Genomic DNA, 27,518 nt, shown 5'->3' on the forward strand with positions numbered 1-27,518 from the left:
CTGAAGTAGCATCACCGGCCTTATTCAATTGAAAAGAGTGGAGGAAACAACTATGCGCGTACGGTAGTAAGCTGTTCATCCGGGGGGTTTCGCAGCCAATCCTCCCAGATGATGAGGCGAGGGGTGAATGTGAATTGTGAACCCAAGCGTACACAGCACTTGGCTTATTTCATGTATTTCCTTTCATTTGGGAATAGCATGTGTGGGACATTGCATGTTACCCTTTTACCTGGCGTTCATGTGCATCTTTCGGTTATTTTATTCATTCGTATCAACCGCATTCATTTTTATGTCAGATCATCTACAGTAGTACTGCACTCTAATCTCTGGCACCACTGATTACAGCACAAGAAAGGGTTCTGAGAGGACTCTTTGGATCCCTCTCTCTGAAATAAAGGCTTCTAAACGGGTTCTTTGTGGGTGACAGGGTTCTACCTAGAACCATAAAGCGTTCTTCTACAGGTGCAAGCCCTAAGTACCTTTTATTTCCAAGAGTGTACTGTACCAAAGCCTTTTATGGCAAAGCAAACTTGTGCAAGTGGAGAACATTGAGGAGGAAATTGGCTGGGTGGGCGCGTATGTGTTTGTCTCCAAAGGAGAGGAGATGGGCTGGGTGGGAGTGTGTGTGTGTGTGAAACCTCTCGCTGTCAGATGGATGGTGATGTAAGAAATGCTTGAGCTCGGGGCCTTGCTTGTTCGCACTTGGGCATTCGATGCCGGGACTGTTATGCAAACAGTAACAAACTAAAAAAGTGTACCTAGGAAAGAAAGCACTCCATTCACAATGTCCTCAGCTTCTGATCAGGGAACAGTCTACATGAGAAAGCATGGGGTAACTACATGTTTTAACTGATGAATGTCCCAATTAGACTGTATTGCAGCACATGCATTACCTACATACCTGATGGATTGAATTGATTTTAAAGCATGTACCAGGCCTATACAAGATCCTTCATGAGCAGAGAAAAGGAGAGAGAAAGCAATAGAAAGAGAGACAGAAATGGAGAGACCAAGAGAGAGAGAGAGAGAGATATCCTCCTCCATCCAACAGTACTAATATACAGTGCATTCGGAAAGTATTCAGACCCCTTCCCTTTTTCCACATTTTGTTACGTTGCAGCCTTATTGTAAAATGAAGAAGAAATTAAGAAAATCCTCATAAATCTACACACAATAACTCATAATGGCAAAGCAAAACAAGTTTTTTTGAAATGTTTGCAAATGTATAATAAAAACATTTAAAAAATGAGAAGTATTCAGAACCATTTGGAATGAGACTCGATATTGAGTTCTGGTGCATCCTGTTTCCATTGATCATATTTTAGATGTTTCTTCAACTTGATTGGAGTCCACTTGTGGTAAATTCAATTGATTGGACATGATTTGGAAAGGCACACACCTGTCTATAAAAGGTCCCACAGTTGACAGTGCATGTCACAGCAAAAACCAAGCCATGAGGTCAAAGGAATTGTCCGTAGAGCTTCGAAACAGGATTGTGTCGAGGCACAGATCTGGGGAAGGGTACCAAAAAATGTCTGCAGCATTGAAGGTCCCCAAGAACACAGTGGCCTCCATCATTCTTAAATGGAAGAAGTTTGGAACCATCAAGACTCTTCCTTGAGCTGGCCGCCGGGCCGATCTGATCAGTCGGGGGAGAAGGGCCTTGGTCAGGGAGGTGACCAAGAACCTGATGGTCACGCTGACAAAGCTCCAGAGTTCCTCTGTGGAGATGGGAGAATCTTCTAGAAGGACAACATTCTCTGCAGCACTCCACAAATCAGGCCTTTATGGTAGAGTGGCCAAACGGAAGCCACTCCTCAGTAAAAGGCACACGACAGCCCGTTTGGAGTTGTTCAAAACGCACCTAAAGGACTCAAAGATGATGACAAACAAGATTCTCTGGTCTGGAGGAAACCTAGTACCATCCCTACGGTGAAGCATGGTGGTGGCAGCATCATGCTGTGGGGATGTTTTTCAGCGGCAGGGACTGGGAGACTAGTCAGGATCGAGGCAAAGATGAACGGAGCAAAGTACAGAGAGATCCTTGATGAAAACCTGCTCCAGAGTGCTCTGGACCTCAGACTTGGGCGAAGGTTCACCTTCCAACAGTACAACGACCCTAAGCACACAGACAAGACAACGCAGTAGTGGCTTCGGAACAAGTGTCTGAATGGCCTTGAGTGGCTCAGCCAGAGCCCGGACTTGAACCCAATCGAACATCTCTGGAGAGACCTGAAAATAGCTGTGCAGCGACGCTCCCCATCCAACCTGACAGAGCTTGAAAGGATCTGCAGAGACGAATGGGAGAAACTCCCCAAATACAGGTCTGCCAAGCTTGCAGCGTCATACCCAAGAAGACTCAAGGCGGTAATCGCTGCCAAAGGTGCTTCAACAAAGTACTGAGCAATGGTCTGAATACTTATGTAAATGTGATATTTCAGTTTTTTTGTTTTAATACATTTGATAAAATGTGTGTGTAGATTGATGAAGGAAAAAAACTATTGAATCAATTTTAGAGTAAGGCTGTAACGTAACAAAATGGGGAAAAAGTCAAGAGGTCTGAATACTTTCTGAATGCACCGTACCCACCAACCAGGACAGCCAGTGTAAAGAGCAAAGTAGGTTGTCATGGACACACAGACAGAGTCCCTATTACCGGTGCTGTGAAGGCTGTTTGCATGCTGCTCTGCTCATCTGCTCTGGCATGGGGGGGTGACAGAGGTGAGGGACTTCAGCCTAGTCCCAGATCTGTTGCTGCTCTCTTGCCAACTCAGCATAGCATAGCAGATCTGGGCCTTGCCAACTCAGCCCGAAACAAACCTCTCTGTAAACTTGGCCAGGCTTCTGGTTTGCTCAACGGACAACATATTTGGGGATTCCTTTATATTAGTGGGGATGTAATCTGACCAGTTGCACTGCTCCAACAAATGAATGTAATCTCTTCAAGAGTGTAGGCCAACTTTGATGTTCAAGCTACAGTGTAATCTCTTGATACATGAAGCAGAAAGGAGACTACTACTGATTAGCTTGGCAAATACTGTCTGCATTGAGATTGGTGTCCTTTCTGCTTCATGCATTGACATATTTTACTGTAACCTTTTGGGATAGCTATAGGCTGCCTTCTGGCTTCATACTAGGATATTGGAATATATATATATGATTTGACTTTGTTTCCTGAAGGTCTGTATTCCCTGTATTACACGTAGAGCACCCTTGCAAAAAGATTGCAGTCAGAGTGCAGTACGACTGCAGTATGCTGCAAATACTGCGTCCCCCCCAAAAAAATAATTACTGCGGTAATTTTGCAGTGTAACTGCAGTTAGAGTGCAGTATACTGCAGTTATTCTGCAGAATCTACCATAACCTTGTTGCACTGTCACAGCGTTTCCCAAACACGGTCCTCGGGACCCCATGGGGTGCACGTTTTGGTTTTTGCCCTAGCACTACACAGCTGATTCAAATGATCAAAGCTGGATGATTAGTTGATCATTTGAATCAGCTGTGTAGTGGTAGGGCAAAAACCAAAACCTGCACTCCTTGGGGTCCAGAGGACCGAGTTTAGGAAACCCTGCACTATGATGACCTATAGCTTCACTTTGGTCCTGGAATACTAGGACTAGCCCCATTCTGATCACCAGCTCAAAGTAGAACGTGTTACCACGGCAACCAAGCATCCCACCACCACCACCACCACCACAACAATCATGCTGTTACCTCTGCTGCTCTCCCTTCAAGTTCCTCCTTGGAACCCAACCAAAGCATTGAACACAATACTCATTCTGGAATGATGTCTACTTTTGTAGCCTAGGCTGACCTACTGTTTTGATTCAAGCATAGGCCTACTAGATTGGAAGAATGACCTTTAGATTGTCCATGCATCTGAAATGGTTAACTACTTCTACTCCAGTGGTTCTTGAGAATGAAATTGTGCAAAATTCTTGTGTGATAGCTTTTCATGTATTTATTTTTGAACCTTTTCACCAAATTGTGTTTTCTTTCTTTTGGCACAATATGATGTGACAATGTATGAATTGGCCTACGATTGTTTGTTTAGTTAAAGGCTATTTACGCCGATAAATCACATTACTGCATGTTGGTCTATATGCAATTTTGCATACATATGTAGGCTAATATAGCCTAACTCTTCTCAGCTTTCATCCATGATACCACGGCCTGATTCAGTTGTCATCCAGATGTTGCTGTATACACAGAATAATACGAAATCTCTGAGACCAGGTTGCATACACTAAAGGATACTGCCGACTGAGGAATGAAATACATTTGATAGGCAGGCTATGGGTGGTCGCTTCCACTAAATTGAAATAAATTACTCCGAATTTCCTGTCTTCATTCATCCATTAATTCGTTCGTTCGTTCGTTCATTCATCCACTCAGCTTTGCACCCTATAGGCTACCCCTCATCGCTCCCTCCCTCCATCGTTCCCAGAGCCGCTGGCTTTTTAGCAGCAGTTTTTTTTCTAATGTTAACCGCTTTTGATTTTGCTCTCCTTTGGGTGGAAATGTTTACTCTCCTCTGTCTCCGGCTCCGTCCGTTTTTTGTTTGTTTCGCATCAACGTTTTCGGCAAAGGTGGACTTCATCTTCGGAGGAGCACTGTGACGGCGCGCTGTCGCTGTCACATCGATACAGGGAGCATCATTCATTATTATAATTGATTAATTCGGTGTGCAGCCGACAAGCTGTCATGATGAAGCACTCGGGGCGAGCAGCTGTGGCTATGATGAGGATGATAGGATGCAGTAATAACGGTCGCTTTGCGCGGAATTTTCTCCACAGCGACTGTGTTATTGACGAGAAGACGGTAGTTCTACAGAAGAAGGATAACGAGGGATTCGGGTTTGTGCTGCGAGGGGCGAAAGGTAGGAGACGGACCTTAACTTAGTGTCTGTCTGTTGCTCCCTTGTTATGTTCATGTGTCGTCCCCGGTCCACGTTGCACTATTTGTTTCCGTTGCGTCAGTGATGAGAATCACACACATATGGCTTATTATGCACCCATGCTGTTCTGAACACCCACTTACTTCAATAGAAATTCCAATACTTTTTTTTCTGTTGATGACAGTGTGACAGTTTTTGTGTTGTAGCTCATTCTCAAGTCAGCTCTGCCCCATATCATGTGTTGTGTGACCACCATAATAAGTGTAATATTGGTGCCTATAGGAGCCTATAATGAACTGACGGAGCCTATATTAACTGAATAACTACTGATATTCTGTTGACTTAAACAGCTTCTCCATCACAAACATATGTATCTGATCGAGTAGACAATTCATTCAAATCTCATACCCAGAGCCTCTGCCTCTGCTCCATAGAATAGAAATGAACAAACTACTGTATTGAATGAGCAGACTAACTACTGCCTTTGGAGTTTTCTTCGAACACATGGCTGATTTACTGCAAGTGTCACTTGTCACCACCGGTTTCTTGGAGGTGCTGTGACTTCAGTTCTGCAGGAGAAAGATGCTACACAGTATTCATGTAACATCTGTAGCGATCTGCAACATCTAAACCGAAGTAAACTTTGACGTGACTTTGCTGATATTTGTAAACAAAAATTTGCTGATTGCAGAGGCGGTCAGTTTAGTTGTGTAGTATATTCATGCGATCCTGTCAGATCTGCAGTTTGTCAGTGTCTGCAGTTTGAAACACACACACACACACACACACACACACACACACACACACACACACACACACACACACACACACACACACACACACACACACACACACACAGCTCTCTACTGAACTGTACACAGTCAGTGCAGGGAATTTATTTGGACCAGGGTGGAGGGGTGAATGATGCGTCTCCCTAGCTCCAAACCTCTGCTGCAGCCCCAGCCCTAGCCCACAGTCTCTGTCGCTGTCCCTGGCCAGACAGCATGATTATGCCACTAAGCTGTAATTACATTGCCATTGTTTTCTACATGCAATGTTTTTCGTGTCTTACTGATAATTACATTGCGTTATGATGATCCATCTAAATACAAATGTTACTGTAATATTGCTGTAATGATGTTCCTGCATGCATTACTGTATATCCTCAATGTATGTACATCTTCCATGTACATGTTATTTGTGCGTACACGTGTATGGAACACAGTTTGCAACGTCATATTATTTGGTCCGGTAAAATATGTTTTCCATTTCCCTGATGGTGTCCGTTTTGAATGTTGACATTCAAAAGGTGTCTATTACACGTTACACTGTCGTGTTGAATTTCACGAGATGATGTTTAGTTGAATTACCTGTATTACGTATGTGTAATACTGTGCAGTAATGATACTGTCCCAGTGACATTGCTTCCCTGCATTTCTCACCTTCTCTTCTCTCTCTCTGACTTTACCTGGGACGTTGTCTGCACCTGCTCACCCACCCCTCCAGCGGACACGCCTATCGAGGAGTTTACTCCCACCCCTGCCTTCCCCGCCTTGCAGTACCTGGAGTCTGTGGACGAGGGCGGGGTTGCGTGGCGGTCAGGGCTTCGCAACGGAGACTTCCTCATCGAGGTAAGGAAACACAGTCTTTCTCAATTCATCTCTCCGCGATTGCTTGTGTCCTCTCTCCTTGCCTCCTCCATGAAATGCATTGGAAAAGAGGGTCTTGATGGGAGGGACCTTGGACCTACTTCTCCAGTACGGTTGAGAGGGAGGCGAGGAGATAGGATGTGAGGATTCAAACGTTCCTTCCTGGACTTGGAAGATTCCTTTTCAGTGTGAAGAATTTGTGATGATATGTAATCTTTGAAACTGGATGGGAGGTCTGTCTGAATGCATTTATGAATGTGGCCCCGACAAGCTCCATAAGCGTGGGTCTCTTCTGTGGGAATTTAGGGTAGTTTACTCCATTTAGCATTTTAGAGTTTTGTTTGACCCAGAAAATCATGGCTTTCAGAACAGAACAGCCCATTCTGGCATAGTTTTCTCGGCCTCCAAGTGAACTGAACCTCTAAAAGTGAGTTATAAAAGTCTGGATAAGCTCCAGAAAGATTCCTCGTGAACATACTTAATGAGAAATCTGTGTTCTGTTAACGAGGAACACTAAGCTACTGTATTGAAAGATTTAGTTTTTTGGGCTGCACCTCGTCTCATGTTGGTTGAAGTGCTGTCAGCTCTCCTCCTAAACTACTGTAATGTCTTCAGAGTTGTGCTCAGAGTCACTCCCGTGCAGCACACTGTCCAGTTCTATCTGTCAGTCTTTTTGTAAGGCGCTTGAGTTCATCCCCGAGCATCGCCTGAAATCCAAACTGATACGTTCCGCTTCACTGTTGTTTCCCAAACGTAACAGGAGGAACAGTTAAATTCCAGGCTAACTCAGACAGTCACTATGGATTAGATTTCCACTTGAACACAGAGCACATACTGTAGTATTTGCGTAGCACTCACCTCCTCTTAGCTGTGGATTTATCTTCCGTTTGTCAGGACAAGTACCTCACCTAAATTCTTTATTTCTTGACTTCGTTGTCTTAACATTTGACCACAGCAGGTTGTGGTTGAACAGAACCTCTGGTTTAGTAGTTGAGATGAGTGAATGAATTAATGCTTGAACAGACTGGGGAGAGGTCAGTTCCAGTTCATCCTTTTCTTCCATGGCTGTCACTTCAGTTCTATGTCAGCAAAACAAATACATTTTGCGCTTGCAAAATTCAGAACTCCAACTCAGCATACTCCGTGTGCTGTGTGAATGTTTTATATGCACATCCTAGATGTCTTCAGTGTCGGTGTTCTTCAGTGTTACTTCAACAGAACTACAGTGAGATTGTATTTCTAGGGTTCCTTCAACGGGGACGGGTGGAAGTCCTTTTGCAGTATAAAGCAGAGTAGTGGGGAGATAATGATTGGCCATCTGTCTTCCTAGAGCATACAGACGCAGTGTTCACGGATTCATTGGGCGCTGAACAGCTTGCGTTTTTTTAAATCAGCTGTCAGAGCAGGATGGTGATGATGTTACAAAAAAAGGGGGGAAACATCAACTACACTGTAAAAATAGACAGACTCAAAACGCAGTGATTGTGTGATGAAACGCTGAAAAGTTGTGTACCTAAACTGAGATGTGGTGTTTGGCGGTTGTTTGAACGTAAACCCAACGTGTACGTGTTCTGATACACAGAAAGTGTTTTTAAAAACAGAATAGAAGTACTCTGAAACACCCAAAGGGGTTATTCAAAACACACAAAAATATGTTTGTTTTTTTTGCAGACTGTCTCTCATTGTCACGTTCCTGACCTGTTTTATGTTATTTTTGTATGTGTTTAGTTGGTCAGGGCGTGAGTTGGGGTGGGCATTCTATGTTTTGTGTTTCTATGTTTAGGTCACTTGTAATTAGCCTTATATGGTTCTCAATCAGAGACAGGTGTTTGACGTTTTCCTCTGATTGAGAACCATATATAGGTTGGCTGTTCACACTGTTTGTTTGTGGGTGATTGTCTTCCGTGTCTGTGTCTGCGCACCACACGGGACTGTTTCGGTTGTTCGTTCGTTTGATGTAGTCTGTTCCTGTTCGTGAGTTCTTCGTGTAGTTATGTAAGTTCCATGTTCAGGTCTGTCTACGTCGTTTTGTTATTTTGTAATTTTCCAAGTGTTTTTCGTCTTCGTCTTTAAATAAATTTCAATATGTCATCACACCTCGCTGCATTTTGGTCGAATCCTTGCTCCTCTTCGGATGAAGAGGAGGAGGAGGAGAACCGTTACACATATAGTCAAGTGGTTTAGAAATGCAAATGGTTTATAGCCAGAATATTGATTGATGATAAAAGGCCCTATGGAGAATAAGTTTTTTGTGGAATTCCACCTTCATTTTTTCAATGATTTATTTATTTAGACAGATTAGAAACAAGAGGAAACAGATAAGGAGTGAAAGTGGAACAGGTGAAAGTGGGAATTCAACCCCCAACTTCAATGGAATGTCATTGTAATTTTAAACACTCAACCAGACAGCCACACTGTAAAAAAAAAAAAATATTATAGGGTGAATTGAAATTGACAAACAAAAAAAACAACATATAATTTATATAAATGAATGCAAGTCATTTCAATGTTTTGTTAATTTCATTTTACCCAAAAATGTAAGAATAAATCCAACTTAATATGTTGCTCCAAATGTCAGTATCTTTTATGAGGATAACCAAAGATAGAGGACATTGAACGATTTAAATCATTGAAAGTCTGGTTTTAATCTCCTATCTTGCTCTGTTTTGAAAGTGCTGTGTGTATTATTTAAAAATGTTCAGACTTAATGATTATTTCACACAACGTTGTGTGCATGTTTTGAAGAAAGAAAAGTATACTTCTATATGAGTTTTAAGCAGCTTGTTGTGCCATGAGCTGTAATGGATCATGATGAACGCATATTAAAACCGTCAGGAAAAATGACGTTGAGTGATGAGACCACCCATTCCCGACATTTCAAACTTTAAATGGTAGAGGTAATTACAGTATCCTGCCATTTGTTATGTAAACCCTCTAGTTACTGCTGGTGAATTGAGCACTGAGCTCAACAATGCCTGCCAAAATGGGATAAACTGGCAAATGATCAGATACATGAATCAATGTTAAACATAAAAATTCTCCAGAAGAAGGGATCTAATTCTGCACCTGACAGGATTTGAAACACCATAGCAGTGTTTAGAAGCTATAGAAAGAGGAAACGACACCAAAAAAGAGAAGGGATCTTATTCTGCATTGTTTCAAAACGTCTCAGGATGATGTGTTTCAGTACCACAGCAAAGTTAAGGTTTCATCTCCTTTGCATTGGTGGCAGCTCAGTTGCCACTAGTTTTGGTGTTACGAAGCACTTCATTTTAACAGTGTAGAATAGAGTACAGTGGTGTATGTCTTGCAGCTAAACTAATATTGTCCTACCACTCCCCATATTACTGTATAGTCAAGCTAGAGATAGCCCCAGGGAATTGACCCTTTGCATTCAAAGTTGTTATCGTGCTATTACATTCTATTAGTCATTGGAAGCTTTAAGATTTGTCACACGTCTCCGTCTCTTTTGGTGATTATTCCTCAGAATAGGATTTGATCTTGATTTGATGTCATCCAACTAGCCAATAATGTACAGCATTGCCCATGAAATATTACATTATTTAGCTCAACGGTAAATTCCTTTCAAATAGTATGATGACATTACAGCAAATCTGTGCCCTGGTTGGGGGACAATGGCAGTCTCGGGAGTTCACAGCTTACTCTTGTGTGTTTTGATGCTCTGCTTGGTCATCCCTAACAGACCATCGCCAATTTCCTTGCAGGCTGCCAGTAAACCCCTGTTTAATGGTCCAGTCAATACTTGAGATGTGGATAGCTTTGGGGGACGGGGATGGGGATGGGGATGGAGGGTTTAAAGCCTGTCGGGTGTTGTGGGTGCATCTCTTGGGGATGTGTAGGTGAAGGTTTATCGGCTGTCTTCAGGGAGAGGGGGTGCTGCTCTACAGATGGGTGTGTCTGGGACCTCAGAGTGATCTGTCTCTTATTCCCTTCACTCTATCAGTGATCTGTCCCTTATTCCCTTCACTCTATCAGTGAGCAATCCAAGATGGCGTAGCAGTCAGACGTCTTTGTCTTTGTCCTGTCGTGTCCCTTGTATATATCTTTTTACATCTTTTTCTTCGCATATCTTTTAAAAATATTTTCCTAAACCTCAATTTCTAAATACTCTCCTGCAACCGGCCTCACCCAATGTGGCGTGGATCTGCTTTTTTCTAAAGTATTTCTATTTACTTCGGATCTGGAATCCCTCAACTGAAGCTAGCCAGCTAACTACCTACCAGCTATCAGTTAGCAAACCACTGCTGGCGGTCATCAGCTAACCTTTAGCTCGGAAAGCTCTTCGCCAGTTCGAACAACGTGACTCAAACCAGAGCATAACGGACCTATTTCTCTCCATATCCCCGGATTCCTACCGCAAACTCTGAACATTTTCATCTGGATCTTCGTAACTAGCTAACCGCAATCACGGGTGACCACTCCTGGCTAGCGTTTCCATCCCGGAGCAAGCACCAATTAGCCTGAAGCTAGCCCAGCCAGGGCTCCTGTGCTACCACCGAAGCCCACTCCTGGGCTACAATATCCGGACCCCTTCTACTACCGGTACGGGGCACGGAACACGACTGGAATACCGACATAATCAGCCCGAGGACTCCAACAGGCCCCTCAGGCGCGACGCCCGCTGAAGGCCCATTCTGCTAACCTGCTAGGCCTGCTAGCTACCTAGAGCTACCTGGAACCCTACTAATTCCACGACTGGTCTATCAACGCCACCGCACGAAGAGGCAAAAACAGACTTACCCCCCATCGCGACGTCCCCCAAAGGCTAACTTGCTACCCCCGGTCTGCTAACTGCTAGCTTGCCTGCCCCGGTCTGCTAACTGCTAGCTTGCCTGCCCCAGTTTGCTAACTGCTAGCTTGCCTGCCCCGGTCTGCTAACTGCTAGCCCCTGCTAACTGCTTGCTTGCTAACAAGGTCTGCTAACTGCTAGCTCGCCATCCCCGGTCTGCTAACTGCTAGCTTGTTTAGCCCCGGCCTACTAACTGTTAGCTTGTTAGCATCGGCCTGCTAACTGTCTGAATCGCCGTGTCCCCAGTCAGCCCAACCACTCACTGGACCCATATGTTCACTTGGCTACGCATGCCTCTCTCTAATATCAATATGCCTCGTCCATTACTGTCCTGGTTAGTGATTACTGTCTTATTTCACTGTAGAGCCTCTAGCCCTGCTCAATATGCCTTAACCAACTATGTTGTTCCACCTCCTACATATGCGATGACATCACCTGGTTTAATCGTCTCTAGAGACTATATCTCTATCATCATTACTCAATGCCAAGGTTACCTCCAATGTACTCACATCCTACCTTACCTTTGTCTGTACACTATGCCTTGAACCTATGCTATCGAGCCCAGAAACCTGCTCCTTTTACTCTCTGTTCCGAACGTGCTAGACGGCCAGTTCGTATAGCATTTAGCCGTACCCTTATCCTACTTCTCCTCTGTTCCTCTGGTGATGTAGGGGTGAATCCAGGTCCTGCAGTGCCTAGCCCCACTCCCACTCCCCAGGTGCTCTCATTTGTTGACTTCTGTAACCGTAAAAGCCTTGGTTTCATGCATGTTAACATTAGAAGCCTACTCCCTAAGTTTGTTTTACTCACTGCTTTAGTATACCCCTTTTAGCACACTCTGCCAACCCGGATGTCTTAGCCGTGTCTGAATCCTGGCTTAGGAAAACCACCAAAAAACCCTGAAATCTCCATCGTTAATGTTACGTTCCCCAGTTTCTGTGTTGTAGTTTGTATTTGAGTGTGTGTTTCAGAAGATGGCTTCCTGAAATTCTCCCCAAGCAGCTGATTGGTCGGCCCCAATTGATGATTGGAGAGCTGACCCCGCCCCCTCGTCAAAGACGCAGCTGGCTCGAATTACCAATGCCTTCTGAAGCTATAAAAGCCAGTGTTCTGTTGTTCAGAAGAGAGAGATCATAGGCAGGCTGAGGAGATTGCAGGCTGAGGAGATTGCAGGCTGAGGAGATTGCAGGCTGAGGAGATTGCAGGCTGAGGAGATTGCAGGCTGAGGAGATTGCAGGCTGAGGAGATTGCAGGCTGAGGAGATTGTAGGCTGAGGAGATAGTGATAAAGATTGCAGAGAGAGAATGGAGAGAATTTGATTGTGATATAGAGAAGCTTTGACATTTACTTTCTTTGCTTTTGTTCTGTCCAGCCCCTTTTCCCCATATTACCGTGTAAAGGAATAAAGTTCTTGTAAACGGTACCACATTCTGCCTTTTTCTCTTTCACTTCACGGGGAGTTGAGTTGTAGCAGGGTGTTGCGTTCCCTCTTCTTAGAGGCGTGCGTAACAGTTAACTATAACATTTTCCGCCAAGATAAAACTGCCAAAGGGGGCGGCGTTGCAATCTACTGCAAAGATAGCCTGCAGAGTTCTGTATTACTATCCATGTCCGTACCCAAACAATTCGAGCTTCTACTTCTAAAAATTCACCTTTCCAGAAACAAGTCTCTCACTGTTGCCGTTTGCTATAGACCTCCCTCTGCCCCCAGCTATGCCCTCGATACCGTATGTGAATTGATTGCCCCCCATCTATCTTATGAGTTTGTGCTACTAGGTGACCTAAACTGGGACATGCTTAACACCCCGGCCATCCTACAAACTAAGCTTGATGCCCTCAATCTCACACAAATTATCAATAAACCTACCAGGTACCTACCAGGTACAACTCCAAATCTGTAAACACGGGCACCCTCATAGATGTCATCCTAACTAACTCCCTCCAAATACACCTCTGCTGTTTTCAATCAAGATCTCAGCGATCACTGCTTCATTGCCTGCATCCGTAATGGGTCGTTCCCTAAAACGCTCCCTAAAACACTTCTGCGAGCAGTCCTTTCTAATCGACCTGGCCGGGGTATCCTGGAATGACATTGACCTCATCCCGTCAGTAGATGATGCCTGGCTATTCTTTAAAAGTGCCTTCCTCACCATCTTAAATAAGTATGCCCCATTCAAAACATTTAAAACTAGGAATAGATATAGTCGTTGGTTCACTCCAGACCTGTCTGCCTTTGACCAGCACAAAAACATCCTGTGGCGTTGTGCATTTGCATCGAATATCGCCCGTGATATGCAACTTTTCAGGGAAGTTAGGAACAAATATACACAGTCAGTTAGGAAAGCTAAGGCTAGCTTTTTCAAACAGAAATTTGCACCCTGTAGTACTAACTCAAAAAAGTTCTGGGACACTGTAAAGTCCATGGAGAATAAGAGCACCTCCTCCCAGCTGCCCACTGCTCTGAGGCTAGGAAACACGGTCACCACCGATAAATCCACTAGAATTGAGAATTTCAATAAGCATTTCTCTACGGCTGGCCATGCTTTCCACCTGGCTACCCCTACCCTGGTCAACTGCCCGGCACCCCCCACAGCAACCTGCCAAAGCCCCCACCATTTCTCCTTCACCCAAATCCAGATAGCTGATGTTCTGAAAGAGCTACAAAATCTGGACCCCTACAAATCTGGACCCACTCTTTCTAAAATGATCTGCCGAAATTGTTGCAACCCCTATTACTAGCCTGTTCAACCTCTCTTTCGTATCGTCTGAGATTCCCAAAGATTGGAAAGCTGCCGCGGTCATCCCCCTCTTCAAAGGGGGTGACACTCTAGACCCAAACTGCTACAGACCTATATCTATCCTACCCTGTCTTTCTAAGGTGTTCGAAAGCCAAGTTAACAAACAGATTACAGACCATTTCGAATCCCACCGTACCTTCTCCGCTATGCAATCTAGTTTCAGAGCTGGTCATGGGTGCACCTCAGCTAAACGACATCATAACCACCATTGATAAGAGACATTACTGCGCAGCCATATTCATCGACCTGGCCAAGGCTTTTGACTCTGTCAATCACCACATTCTTATTGGCAGACTCGACAGCCTTGGTTTCTCAAATGATTGTCTCGCCTGGTTTACCAACTACTCAGTGTGTCAAATCGGAGGGCCTGTTGTCCGGACCTCTGGCAGTCTTTATGGGGGTGCCACAGGGTTCAATCCTTGGGCCGACTCTCTTCTCTGTATACATCAATGATGTTGCTCTTGCTGCTGGTGATTCTCTGGTACACCTCTACGCAGACGACACCATTCTGTATACTTCTGGCCCCTCTTTTGACACTGTGTTAACCTCTCTTGGGCACGTGAGACGGTAGCGTCCCACCTCTTCAACAGCCAGTGAAACTGCTAGGCGCCAAATTCAAATACAGAAATACTCATTATAAAAATTCAGAAAACAAAACATATTTTACATAGGTTTAAAGATGAACTGCTTGTGAATCCAACCACGGTGTCAGATTTAAAAAATGCTTTACGGCGAAAGCATACCTTACGATTATTTGAGAACATAGCCCACTAGACAAATCATTACAAACAGTAGCCAGCCAGGTAGAACAGTTACACAATTTAGAAATAGAGATAAAATTGATCCCTTACCTTTGATGATGTTCATATGGTTGCACTCAGCAGACATTCATTTACTCAATAATGTTCCTTTTGTTCGATACAGTCTCATTATACTCAAAAACCTCAGTTTTGTTCAGTAATCCACAGGCTCAAATGCAGTCAAAACAGGAAGACCAAAAAATCCAAATTGTATCCGTAAAGTTCATAGAAACATGTCAAACGATGTTTATATTCAAACCTCAGGTTGTTTTTAGCCTCAATAATCGATCATATTTAAACCGAACAATAACGTCGTCAATTTAAAAGGTAAACAAGAAACGCACTCTCTCGGTCTGGCGCAGGAAAAAGCTCTGTGACACGGCAGCGTCCACTCATTGAGACTGCTCTTACTTCTTCATTTTTCAGAATACAAGCCTGAAACAATTTCTGAAGACTGTTGACATCTAGTGGAAGGCATAGAAAGTGCAATTTGAGTCCTAAGTCAATGGATACTGTATTTTTCTCAGGTTTTTGCCTGCCAAATCAGTTCTGTTATACTCACAGACACTATTTTAACAGTTTTGGAAACTTTAGAGTGTTTTCTATCCAGATCTACCAGTTATATGCATATCATATATTCTGGGCCCGAGATGCAGGCAGTTTAATTTGGGCATGCATTTCATCCAAAATTCAGAATGCTGCCCCCTACCCTAGAGAAGTTAACTAACCTTCAGACGAGCTTCAATGCCATACAACTCTCCTTCCGTGGCCTCCAACTGCTCTTAAACGCAAGTAAAACTAAATGCATGCTATTCAACCGATCACTGCCCGCACCTGCTCGCCCGTCCAGCATCACTACTCTGGACGGCTCTGACTTAGAATACGTGGACAACTAAAAATACCTAGGTGTCTGGTTAGACTGTAAACTCTCCTTCCAGACTCACATTAAGCATCTCCAATCCAAAATGAAATCTAGAATCGGCTTCCTATATCGCATCAAAGCATCCTTCACTCATGCTGCTAAACATACCCTCGTAAAACTGACCATCCTACCGATCATCGACTTTGGTGATGTCATCTATAAAATAGCCTCCAACACTCTACTCAACAAACTGGATGCAGTCTATCACAGTGCCATCCGTTTTGTCACCAAAGCCCCATACACTACCCACCATTGCGACCTGTACGCTCTCGTTGGTTGGCCCTCGCGTCATACTCGTCGCCAAACCGACTGGCTACAGGTTATCTACAAGTATCTGCTAGGTAAAGCCCCGCCTTATCTCAGCTCACTGGTCACCATAGCAGCACCCACTTGTAGCATGCGCTCCAGCAGGTATATCTCACTGGTCACCCCCAAAGCCAATTCCTCCTTTGGTCGTCTTTCCTTCCAGTTCTCTGCTGCCAATGACTGGAACGAACTGCAAAAATCTCTGAAGCTGGAAACACTTATCTCCCTCACTAGCTTTAAGCACCAGCTGTCAGAGTAGCTCACAGATTACTGCACCTGTACATAGCCCATCTATAATTTAGCCCAAACAACTACCTCTTCCCCTACTGTGTTTATTTATTTTGCTCCTTTGCATCCCATTATTTCTATTTCTACTTTGCACATTCTTCCACTGCAAATCTACCATTCCAGTGTTTTACTTGCTATATTGTATTTACCTCGCCACCATGGCCTTTTTTTGCCTTTACCTCCCTTATCTCACCTCATTTGCTCACATTGTATATAGATGTATTTTTCTACTGTATTATTGACTGTATGTTTTGTTTACTCCATGTGTAACTCTGTGTTGTTGTATGTGTTGAATTGCTTTGCTTTATCTCGGCCAGGTCGCAGTTCTAAATGAGAACTTGTTCTCAACTAGCCAACCTGGTTAAATAAAGGTGAAATAAAAGATCAAATAAACATCGGTCTCTTATTCCCTTCACTCTATCAGTGATCGGTCTCTTATTCCCTTTACTCTATCAGTGATCGGTCTCTTATTCCCTTCACTCTATCAGTGATCTGTCTCTTATTCCCTTTACTCTATTAATGATCTATCTGTCTCTTATTCCCTTCACTCTATCAGTGATCGGTCTCTTATTCCCTTTACTCTATCAGTGATCTGTCTCTTATTCCCTTTACTCTATTAATGATCTATCTGTCTCTTATTCCCTTTACTCTATCAGTGATCGGTCTCTTATTCCCTTCACTCTATCAGTGATCTGTCTCTTATTCCCTTTACTCTATTAATGATCTATCTGTCTCTTATTCCCTTCACTCTATCAGTGATCGGTCTCTTATTCCCTTTACTCTATCAGTGATCTGTCTCTTATTCCCTTTACTCTATTAATGATCTATCTGTCTCTTATTCCCTTCACTCTATCAGTGATCGGTCTCTTATTCCCTTCACTCTATCAGTGATCTGTCTCTTATTCCCTTTACTCTATTAATGATCTATCTGTCTCTTATTCCCTTCACTCTATCAGTGATCGGTCTCTTATTCCCTTTACTCTATTAGTGATCTGTCTCTTATTCCCTTTACTCTATTAATGATCTATCTGTCTCTTATTCCCTTTACTCTATTAGTGATCTATCTGTCTCTTATTCCCTTTACTCTATTAGTGATCTGTCCCTTATTCCCTTCACTCTATCAGTGATCGGTCTCTTATTCCCTTTACTCTATCAGTGATCTGTCTCTTATTCCCTTTACTCTATTAATGATCTATCTGTCTCTTATTCCCTTCACTCTATCAGTGATCGGTCTCTTATTCCCTTCACTCTATCAGTGATCTGTCTCTTATTCCCTTTACTCTATTAATGATCTATCTGTCTCTTATTCCCTTCACTCTATCAGTGATCGGTCTCTTATTCCCTTTACTCTATTAGTGATCTGTCTCTTATTCCCTTTACTCTATTAATGATCTATCTGTCTCTTATTCCCTTTACTCTATTAGTGATCTATCTGTCTCTTATTCCCTTTACTCTATTAGTGATCTGTCCCTTATTCCCTTCACTCTATTAGTGATCTGTCTCTTATTCACTTCACTCTATTAGTGATCTGTCTATTAGGTCCTTCACTCTATCAGTGATCTGTCTCTTATTCCCTTCTCTCTATTAGTGATCTGTCTATTAGGTTCTTCACTCTATTAGTGATCTGTCTATTAGGTCCTTCACTCTATTAGTGATCTGTCTATTAGGTCCTTCATTCTATCAGTGATACGTTACTATTAGGGGTGTGAACGTTAATATGTTTAAACAAAATTGAGATCCTTAACGTGAGGCAAATAAATATATAAAACCTTAGAGGAAGAGGCGAACTTTAGGCTACTTTGGTGAATTTGCGAGGCGTGCAAGACAAGACTTTGCGATATAAAGATTACCAAATCAAATTGTATTTGTCACATGCACCAAATACAACTCCTGTGGACTTTACAGTGAAATGCTAGCTTATGAGTCCTTCCCAATGATGCAGAGTTTTAAAAATAACAATACTAATTAAATAGTAACACAAGAGTAATAAAATAAAGCACACAAGAATAGAGCAGGGAGTACCAGGGAGTACCAGATCAAAACAGGGAGTACCCGTATATACGGGGAGTACCAGGGAGTACCAGATCAATACAGGGAGTACCCGTATATATAGGGAGTACCAGATCAATACAGGGAGTACCCGTATATATAGGGAGTACCAGATCAATACAGGGAGTACCAGGGAGTACCAGATCAATACAGGGAGTACCAGGGAGTACCAGATCAAAACAGGGAGTACCAGTATATAGAGGGAATACCAGGGAGTACCAGATCAATACAGGGAAAACCAGGGAGTACCAGATCAATACAGGGAGTACCAGTATATACAGGGAGTACCAGATCAATACAGGGAGTACCAGGGAGTACCAGATCAATACAGGGAGTACCAGGGAGTACCAGATCAAAACAGGGAGTACCAGTATATAGAGGGAGTACCAGATCAAAACATGGAGTACCAGTATATAGAGGGAGTACCAGTATCTGCAGGGAGTACCAGGGAGTACCAGATCAAAACAGGGAGTACCAGTATATATAGGGAGTACCAGTATCTGCAGGGAGTACCAGATCAAAACAGGGAGTACCAGTATATACAGGGAGTACCAGGGAGTAGCAGATCAATACAGGGAGTACCCGTATATATAGGGAGTACCAGTATCTACAGGGAGTACCAGGGAGTACCAGATCAATACAGGGAGTACCAATATATACAGGGAGTACCAGTATATACAGGGAGTACCAGATCAAAACAGGAAGTACGAAAATATACAGGAAGTACCAGTGTGTACAAGATCAATACAGGGAGTACCAGTATATACAGGGAGTACCAGGGAGTACCAGATCAATACAGGGAGTACCCGTATATATAGGGAGTACCAGGGAGTACCAGATCAATACAGGGAGTACCAGTATATACAGGGAGTACCACGGAGTACCAGATCAATACAGGGAGTACCCGTATATATAGGGAGTACCAGTATCTACAGGGAGTTCCAGGGAGTACCAGATCAAAACAGGGAGTACCAGTATATACAGGGAGTACCAGGGAGTACCAGATCAATACAGGGAGTACCAATATATACAGGGAGTACCAGTATATACAGGGAGTACTAGATCAAAACAGGGAGTATGAAAATATACAGGAAGTACCAGTGTGTACAAGATCAATACAGGGAGTACCAGTATATACAGGGAGTACCAGGGAGTACCAGATCAATACAGGGAGTACCCGTATGGGGGGGGGGGGGGGTACTTTGAGGTCCTGTAAGTTAGAAGATGGTGACATTCTAACTTTGCCAGGTGGAATTGTATGATTTTTTAACAGAAAACCTGTTTAAAATGGTCAATTTTTCACATTCCTAGCACTATCCGTCGTTAATTTTCGCTATGAGAAAGTGAGCAGTGAGCATGCTAGAGCCAAGTCTAAGGGTGTTGTTTTTCTTTGGGTGGCCTCTGGTTCTGGCAGCTCCATTTATTACAGATGTTGGCCAGCCAGGACTTCATTTTTACAGAATCGGACCAATGCTGCTATGTAGTTGGTTGTGCCAGGCATGTAGCCCAATAACCTATTGTGACACTGTAGCCTAGGTTACTTTGGTGATCCACTGTTGTCCACTGTGACAGTAGCTCAAGTTGTAGATGCTGTCCACTGTGATGTGGTGCTGAATCTCTGATTGTCTCTGTCACAGTGTGTTTCCTTACTTTAGCACTCTAGCATATAGCTGTATGCTGGAAAGAAAATACCCACACCACATGTATATGTATTTTATTTATTTATTTATTTAACCTTTATTTAACCAGGTAGGCAAATTGAGAACACGTTCTCATTTACAATTGCGACCTGGCCAAGATAAAGCAAAGCAGTTCGACACATACAACAACACATAGTTACACATGGAGTAAAACAAACATATAGTCAATGATACAGTGAAAAAAAATAAGTCTATATACAATGTGAGCAAGTGAGGTGAGATAAGGGAGGTGAAGGCAAACAAATATATGTATAAATAAATAAAAATATAAAAAGGCCATGGTGGCGAAGTAAATACAACACAGCAAGTAAAATAAAACTAAAAACACTGGAATGGTTGGTTTGCAGTGGAAGAAAGCGCAAAGTAGAGACAGAAATAATGGGGTGCAAAGGAGCAAAATAAATAAAAAAATACAGTAGGTAAAGAGGTAGTTGTTTGGGCTAAATTATAGATGGGCTATGTACAGGTGCAGTAATCTATGAGCTGCTCTGACAGCTGGTGCTTAAAGCTAGTGAGGGAGATAAGTGTTTCCAGTTTCAGAGATTTTTGTAGTTCGTTCCAGTCATTGGCAGCAGAGAACTGGAAGGAGAGGCGGCCAAAGGAAGAATTGGTTTTGGGGGTGACCAGAGAGATAAACCTGCTGGAGCGCGTGCTACAGGTAGGTGTTGCTATGGTGACCAGCGAGCTGAGATAAGGGGGGACTTTACCTAGCAGGGTCTTGTAGATGACCTGGAACCAGTGGGTTTGGCGACGAGTATGAAGCGAGGGCCAGCCAACGAGAGTGTACAGGTCGCAGTGGTGGGTAGTATATGGGGCTTTGGTGACAAAACGGATGGCACTGTGATAGACTGCATCCAATTTATTGAGTAGGGTTTTGGAGGCTATTTTGTAAATGACATCACCGAAGTCGAGGATTGGTAGGATGGTCAGTTTTACAAGGGTATGTTTGGCAGCATGAGTGAAGGATGCTTTGTTGCGGAATAGGAAGCCAATTCTAGATTTAACTTTGGATTGGAGATGTTTGATGTGAGTCTGGAAGGAGAGTTTACAGTCTAACCAGACACCTAGGTATTTGTAGTTGTCCACATATTCTAGGTCAGAGCCGTCCAGAGTAGTGATGTTGGACAGGCGGGCAGGTGCAGGCAGCGATCGGTTGAAGAGCATGCATTTAGTTTTACTTGTATTTAAGAGCAATTGGAGGCCACGGAAGGAGAGTTGTATGGCATTGAAGCTCGCCTGGAGGGTTGTTAACACAGTGTCAAAAGAAGGGCCAGAAGTATACAGAATAGTGTCGTCTGCGTAGAGGTGGATCAGAGAATCACCAGCAGCAAGAGCGACATCATTGATGTATACAGAGAAGAGAGTCGGTCCAAGAATTGAACCCTGTGGCACCCCCATGGAGACTGCCAGAGGCCCGGACAACAGACCCTCCGATTTGACACACTGAACTCGATCAGAGAAGTAGTTGGTGAACCAGGCGAGGCAATCATTAGAGAAACCAAGGCTGTCGAGTCTGCCGATGAGGATGTGGTGATTGACAGAGTCAAAAGCCTTGGCCAGGTCAATGAATACGGCTGCACAGTATTGTTTCCTATCGATGGCGGTTAAGATATCGTTTATGACCTTGAGCGTGGCTGAGGTGCACCCATGACCAGCTCTGAAACCAGATTGCATAGCGGAGAAGGTATGGTGGGATTATATGTATATATATATGTATATTGTATACAGTGCATTAGGAATGTATTCAGACCCCTTGACTTTTTCCACATTTTGTTACATTACACCCTTATTCTAAAATTGATTAAATAAAAACATGTCCTCATCAATCTACACACAATACCCCATAATGACAAAGCTAAAACAGGTTTTTTGACATGTTTGCAAATGTATTACCAAAAAAAAGTATTCCCTTCACTCTCATTCATTCTCTTCCAGATAGACACATGGCATTCTGTCAAAGCCCAGTAAACAGAGCACTGTTGTCAGTGAGCTTGTGTCAGCTTTTCATTGCTAACGGAATTATTCAACATTTGGTCCAAATGAGCATTCAAGCTGCATAAACACCAACCTATCCAGGAGGTACACACACAGCAGTAAAATTAAGTGGCTGTATATGCTTAGGTGAATGCTGAAAGAATTTTCTGAGGTACTGGAAGTGGGAAGCCCTTAGGGTCACGGCAGGTTGTAATATGGTTTGTTAGTGCACATAGTGGATGTACAGTTGAAGTTTACATACACTTAGGTTGGAGTCATTAAAACTAGTTTTTCAACCACTCCACAAATATCTTGTTAACAAACTATAGTTTTGGCAAGTCGGGTTGGGCATCTACTTTGTGCATGACACAAGTAATTTTTCCAACAATTGTTTATAGACAGATTATTTCACTTATAATTCACTGTATCACAATTCCAATGGGTCAGAAGTTTACATACACTAAGTTGACTGTGTCTTTAAACAGCTTGGAAAATTACAGAAAATTATGTCATGGCTTTAGAAGCATCTGATAGGCTAAATGACATAATTTGAGTCAATTGGAGGTGTACCTGTGGATGTATTTCAAGGCATACCTTCAAGCTCAGTGCCTCTTTGGTTGACATCATGGGAATATCAAAAGAAATCAGCCAGGACCTCAGAAAAAGAAATTGAGACCTCGACAAGTCTGGTTCATCCTTGGGAGCTCTTTCCACACGCCTGAAGGTACCACATTCATCTGTACAAACAATAGTACGCAAGTATAAACACCATGGGACCACGCAGCCGTCATACCGCTCAGTAAGGGGACACGTTCTGTCTCCTAGAAATGAACATATTTTGGTGCGAAAAGTGCAAATCAATCCCAGAACAACAGCAAAGGACCTTGTGAAGATGCTGGAGGAAGTAGGTACAAAAGTATCTATATCCACAGTAAAACGAGTCCTATATCGACATAACCTGAAAGGCCGCTCAGCAAGGAAGAAGCCACTGCTCCAAAACCGCCATAAAAAAGCCAGACTACGGTTTGCAACTGCACATGGGGACAAAGATCGTACTTTTTGGAGAAATGTCCTCTGGTCTGATAAAACAAAAATAGAACTGTTTGGCCATAATGACCATTGTTATGTTTGGAGGAAAAAGGGGGAAGCTTGCAAGCCGAAGAATACCATCTCAACCGTGAAGCACGGGGGTGGCAGCATCATGTTGTGGGGGTGCTTTGCTGCAGGAGGGACTGGTGCACTTCACAAAATAGATGGCATCATGAGGCAGGAAAATTATGTGGAAATATTGAAGCAACATCTCAAGACATCAGTCAGGAAGTTAAAGCTTGTTCTCAAATGGGTCTTCCAAATGGACAATGACCCCAAGCATACTTCCAGAGATGTGGCAAAATGGCTTAAGGAGTGTCCATCACAAAGCCCTGACCTCAATCATATAGAACATTTGTGGGCAGAACTGAAAAAGCGTGTGAGAGCCAGGAGGCCTACAAACCTGACTCAGTTACACCAGCTCTGTCAGGAGGAATGGGCCAAAATTCACCTAACTTATTGTGGGAAGCTTCTGGAAGGCTACCCGAAATGTTTGACCCAAGTTAAACAATTTAAAGGCAATGCTAGCAAATACTAATTGAGTGTATGTAAACTTCTGACCCACTGGGAATGTAATGAGAGAAATAAAAGCTGAAATAAATCATTCTCTCTATTATTCTGACATTGTCACGCCCTGACCTTAGAGCCTTTTATGTCTCTATTTGGTTTGGTCAGGGTGTGATTTGGGGTGGGCATTCTATGTTTTGTTTTCTATGTTTCTTTATTTCTATGTTTTGGCCGGGTATGGTTCTCAATCAGGGACAGCTGTCTATCGTTGTCTCTGATTGGGAATCATACTTAGGTAGCACTTTTTCCCTCCATTCAGTGTGGGTAGTTGTCTTTGTTTGTGGCACTATAGCCCTTAAGCTTCACGGTCGTTTTGTATTGTTTATTGTTTTTGTTGGCGTCATTCCAAAATAAAAAGTAATGTACGCTGCACCTTGGTCTTCTTCCAGCATCGGCCATGACAGACATTTCACATACTTAAAATAAAGTGGTGATTCTAACTGACCTAAGACAGGGAATTTCTACTAGGATTAAATGTCAGGAATTGTGAAAAAACTGAGTTTAAATGTATTTGGCTAAGGTGTATGTAAACTTCCGACTTCAACTGTATATTTACATAAACATGTATGTATGGCTTTGGTAGTGAAGATAATGACAGTGCTGCTGGCCTGAACGGCCATGGCCAAACGGACCTCCACATATTTTAAGGTGTAGTGATCACACCAGGTCTGACATGCATGCACATAAAAATTTATTCCGGCTCCAATTTAACCAATTGAAAATATACACTGAGTGTACAAAACATTAAGAACACCTGCTCTTTCCATGACATAGACTGACCAGGTAAATTCAGGTGAAAATACGGGATCTGTGAAATGTGTATAGGTGCGGAGCTTTTGTGAAATAGCACAGTTACAAGTGGAAATAAAATTGGATGGACATCAGAAATAGAGGAAGGACTAAGAACAAACAAGAGAGAACTATTATAAAGTAGACTGTGTCTGTAAAATGGGTATAAGATGTATAAATTGAAGGTAAAAGCAGAAGTGTTTATTAGTTTACTCCAATTGGGGGATCGGTGGTAGGGTTGCGGGGAATAATAATAAAGGTATATTCTTTTAAAAAGTATGTATGTCTATATAGGTATGTGTATGTATATACAGTGGGGAGAACAAGTATTTGATACACTGCCGATTTTGCAGGTTTTCCTACTTACAAAGCATGTAGAGGTCTGTAATTTTTATCATAGGTACACTTCAACTATGAGAGACGGAATCTAAAACAAAAATCCAGAAAATCACATTGTATGATTTTTAAGTAATTAATTTGCATTTTATTGCATGACATAAGTATTTGATACATCAGAAAAGCAGAACTTAATATTTGGTACAGAAACCTTTGTTTGCAATTACAGAGATCATACGTTTCCTGTAGTTCTTGACTAGGTTTGCACACACTGCAGCAGGGATTTTGGTCCACTCCTCCCTACAGATCTTCTCCAGATCCTTCAGGTTTCGGGGCTGTCGCTGGGCAATACGGAGTTTCAGCTCCCTCCAAAGATTTTCTATTGGGTTCAGGTCTGGAGACTGGCTAGGCCACTTCAGGACCTTGAGATGCTTCTTACGGAGCCACTCCTTAGTTGCCATGGCTGTGTGCTTCGTGTCGTTGTCATGCTGGAAGACCCAGCCACGACCCATCTTCAATGCTCTTACTGAGGGAAGGAGGTTGTTGGCCAAGATCTCGCGATACATGGCCCCATCCATCCTCCCCTCAATACGGTGCAGTCGTCCTGTCCCCTTTGCAGAAAAGCATCCCCAAAGAATGATGTTTCCACCTCCATGCTTCACGGTTGGGATGGTGTTCTTGGGGTTGTACTCATACTTCTTCTTCCTCCAAACACGGCGAGTGGAGTTAGACCAAAAAGCTCTATTTTTGTCTCATCAGACCACATGACCTTCTCCCATTCCTCCTCTGGATCATCCAGATGGTCATTGGCAAACTTCAGACAGGCCTGGACATGCACTGGCTTAAGCAGGGGGACCTTGCGTGCGCTGCAGGATTTTAATCCATGACGGCGTAGTGTGTTACTAATGGTTTTCTTTGAGACTGTGGTCCCAGCTCTCTTCAGGTCATTGACCAGGTCCTGCCGTGTAGTTCTGGGGTGATCCCTCACCTTCCTCATGATCATTGATGCCCCATGAGGTGAAATCTTGCATGGAGCCCCAGACCGAGGGTGATTGACCGTCATCTTGAACTTCTTCCATTTTCTAATAATTGCGCCAACAGTTGTTTCCTTCTCACCAGGCTGCTTGCCTATTGTCCTGTAGCCCATCCCAGCCTTGTGCAGGTCTACAATTTTATCCCTGATGTCCTTACACAGCTCTCTGGTCTTGGCCATTGTGGAGAGGTTGGAATCTGTTTGATTGAGTGTGTGGACAGGTGTCTTTTATACAGGTAACGAGTTCAAACAGGTGCAGTTAATACAGGTAATGAGTGGAGAACAGGAGGGCTTCTTAAAGAAAAACTAACAGGTCTGTGAGAGCCGGAATTCTTACTGGTTGGTAGGTGATCAAATACTTAGGTCATGCAATAAAATGCAAATTAATTATTTAAAAATCATACAATGTGATTTTCTGGATTTTTGTTTTAGATTCCGTCTCTCACAGTTGAAGTGTACCTATGATAAAAATTACAGACCTCTACATGCTTTGTAAGTAGGAAAACCTGCAAAATCGGCAGTGTATCAAATACTTGTTCTCCCCACTGTATGTGTATATGTATGCATGCGTGTATGGATATATTTACCCCAAAAAATATGGGGGATTGGAAATGATGCAGACAATTACATTGGAAGCAACATTCTTTCCGCAATATTAAGCTGATCCACCCCTAAAAAATAAAAAAATAAAATAATAATAATAATAATAATAATTTTAAAAAAAATAAAAAAATAAATAATAATAATCCAGGTGAAAGCTATGATCCCTTATTGATGTTACTTCTTAAATCCACTTCTTAAATCCACCACTAGTCAAATTGTATTTGTCACATGTGCCGAATGCTAAGTTACAAGCCCTTAACCAACAATGCAGTTAAAAAAATTGAGTTAAGAAAATATTTACAAAATAATCTGAAGTGAAAAAAAACGATAAAAATAAAATCAAAAAGTAACGCAAGAAAAGTACATAACAATAATGACGCTATATACAGAAGGTACAGGTTAGTCAAGGTCATTTGTAAAGTGACTATGCATAGATAATCAACAGCGAGTAGTAGCAGTGTAAAAACAAAGGGGGGGGGGGGGGGGGTCAATGTAAATAGTCCGGGTGGCCATTTGATTAATTGTTCATCAGGCTCATGGCTTGGGGGTAGAAGCTGTTAAGGAGCTTTTTGGTCCTAGACTTGGCGCTCCGGTACCCCTTGCCGTGTGGTAGCAGAGAGAACAGTCTATGACTTGGGTGACTGGAGTCTTTGACATTTTTTGGTGCCTTCCTCTGACACCGCCTAGTACCGGACCCCAGTGATGTACTGGGCCGTACGCACTACCCTCTGTATCGCCTTATGGACAGATGCCGAGCAGTTGATAGTTGATAGTGCAGCTGTATAACTTAGTGAGGATTTGGGGACCCATGCCAAATCTTTTCAGTCTCCTGAGGGGGAATAGGTTTTATTGTGCCCTCTTCACAACTATCTTGGTGTGTTTGGACCATGTTAGTTTGTTGGTGTTGT

The 27,518-nt window shown here is 42.9% G+C and overlaps 1 protein-coding gene across 1 annotated transcript in view; it reads left to right on the plus strand.

The window, feature by feature from the left end:
- shank2b (SH3 and multiple ankyrin repeat domains 2b) overlaps positions 1–27,518 on the plus strand; it is a 167,922-nt gene that overhangs the window by 91,468 nt on the left and 48,936 nt on the right. The window contains exons 16-17 of the mRNA XM_071344081.1: positions 4,797–4,879; positions 6,404–6,528. Coding sequence (XP_071200182.1) covers positions 4,797–4,879; positions 6,404–6,528 — 208 coding nt within the window. The remainder of the gene's footprint in view (positions 1–4,796; positions 4,880–6,403; positions 6,529–27,518) is intronic.

Source organism: Salvelinus alpinus, chromosome 15, assembly GCF_045679555.1.
Source record: "Salvelinus alpinus chromosome 15, SLU_Salpinus.1, whole genome shotgun sequence".
Taxonomy (NCBI): Eukaryota; Metazoa; Chordata; class Actinopteri; order Salmoniformes; family Salmonidae; genus Salvelinus; species Salvelinus alpinus.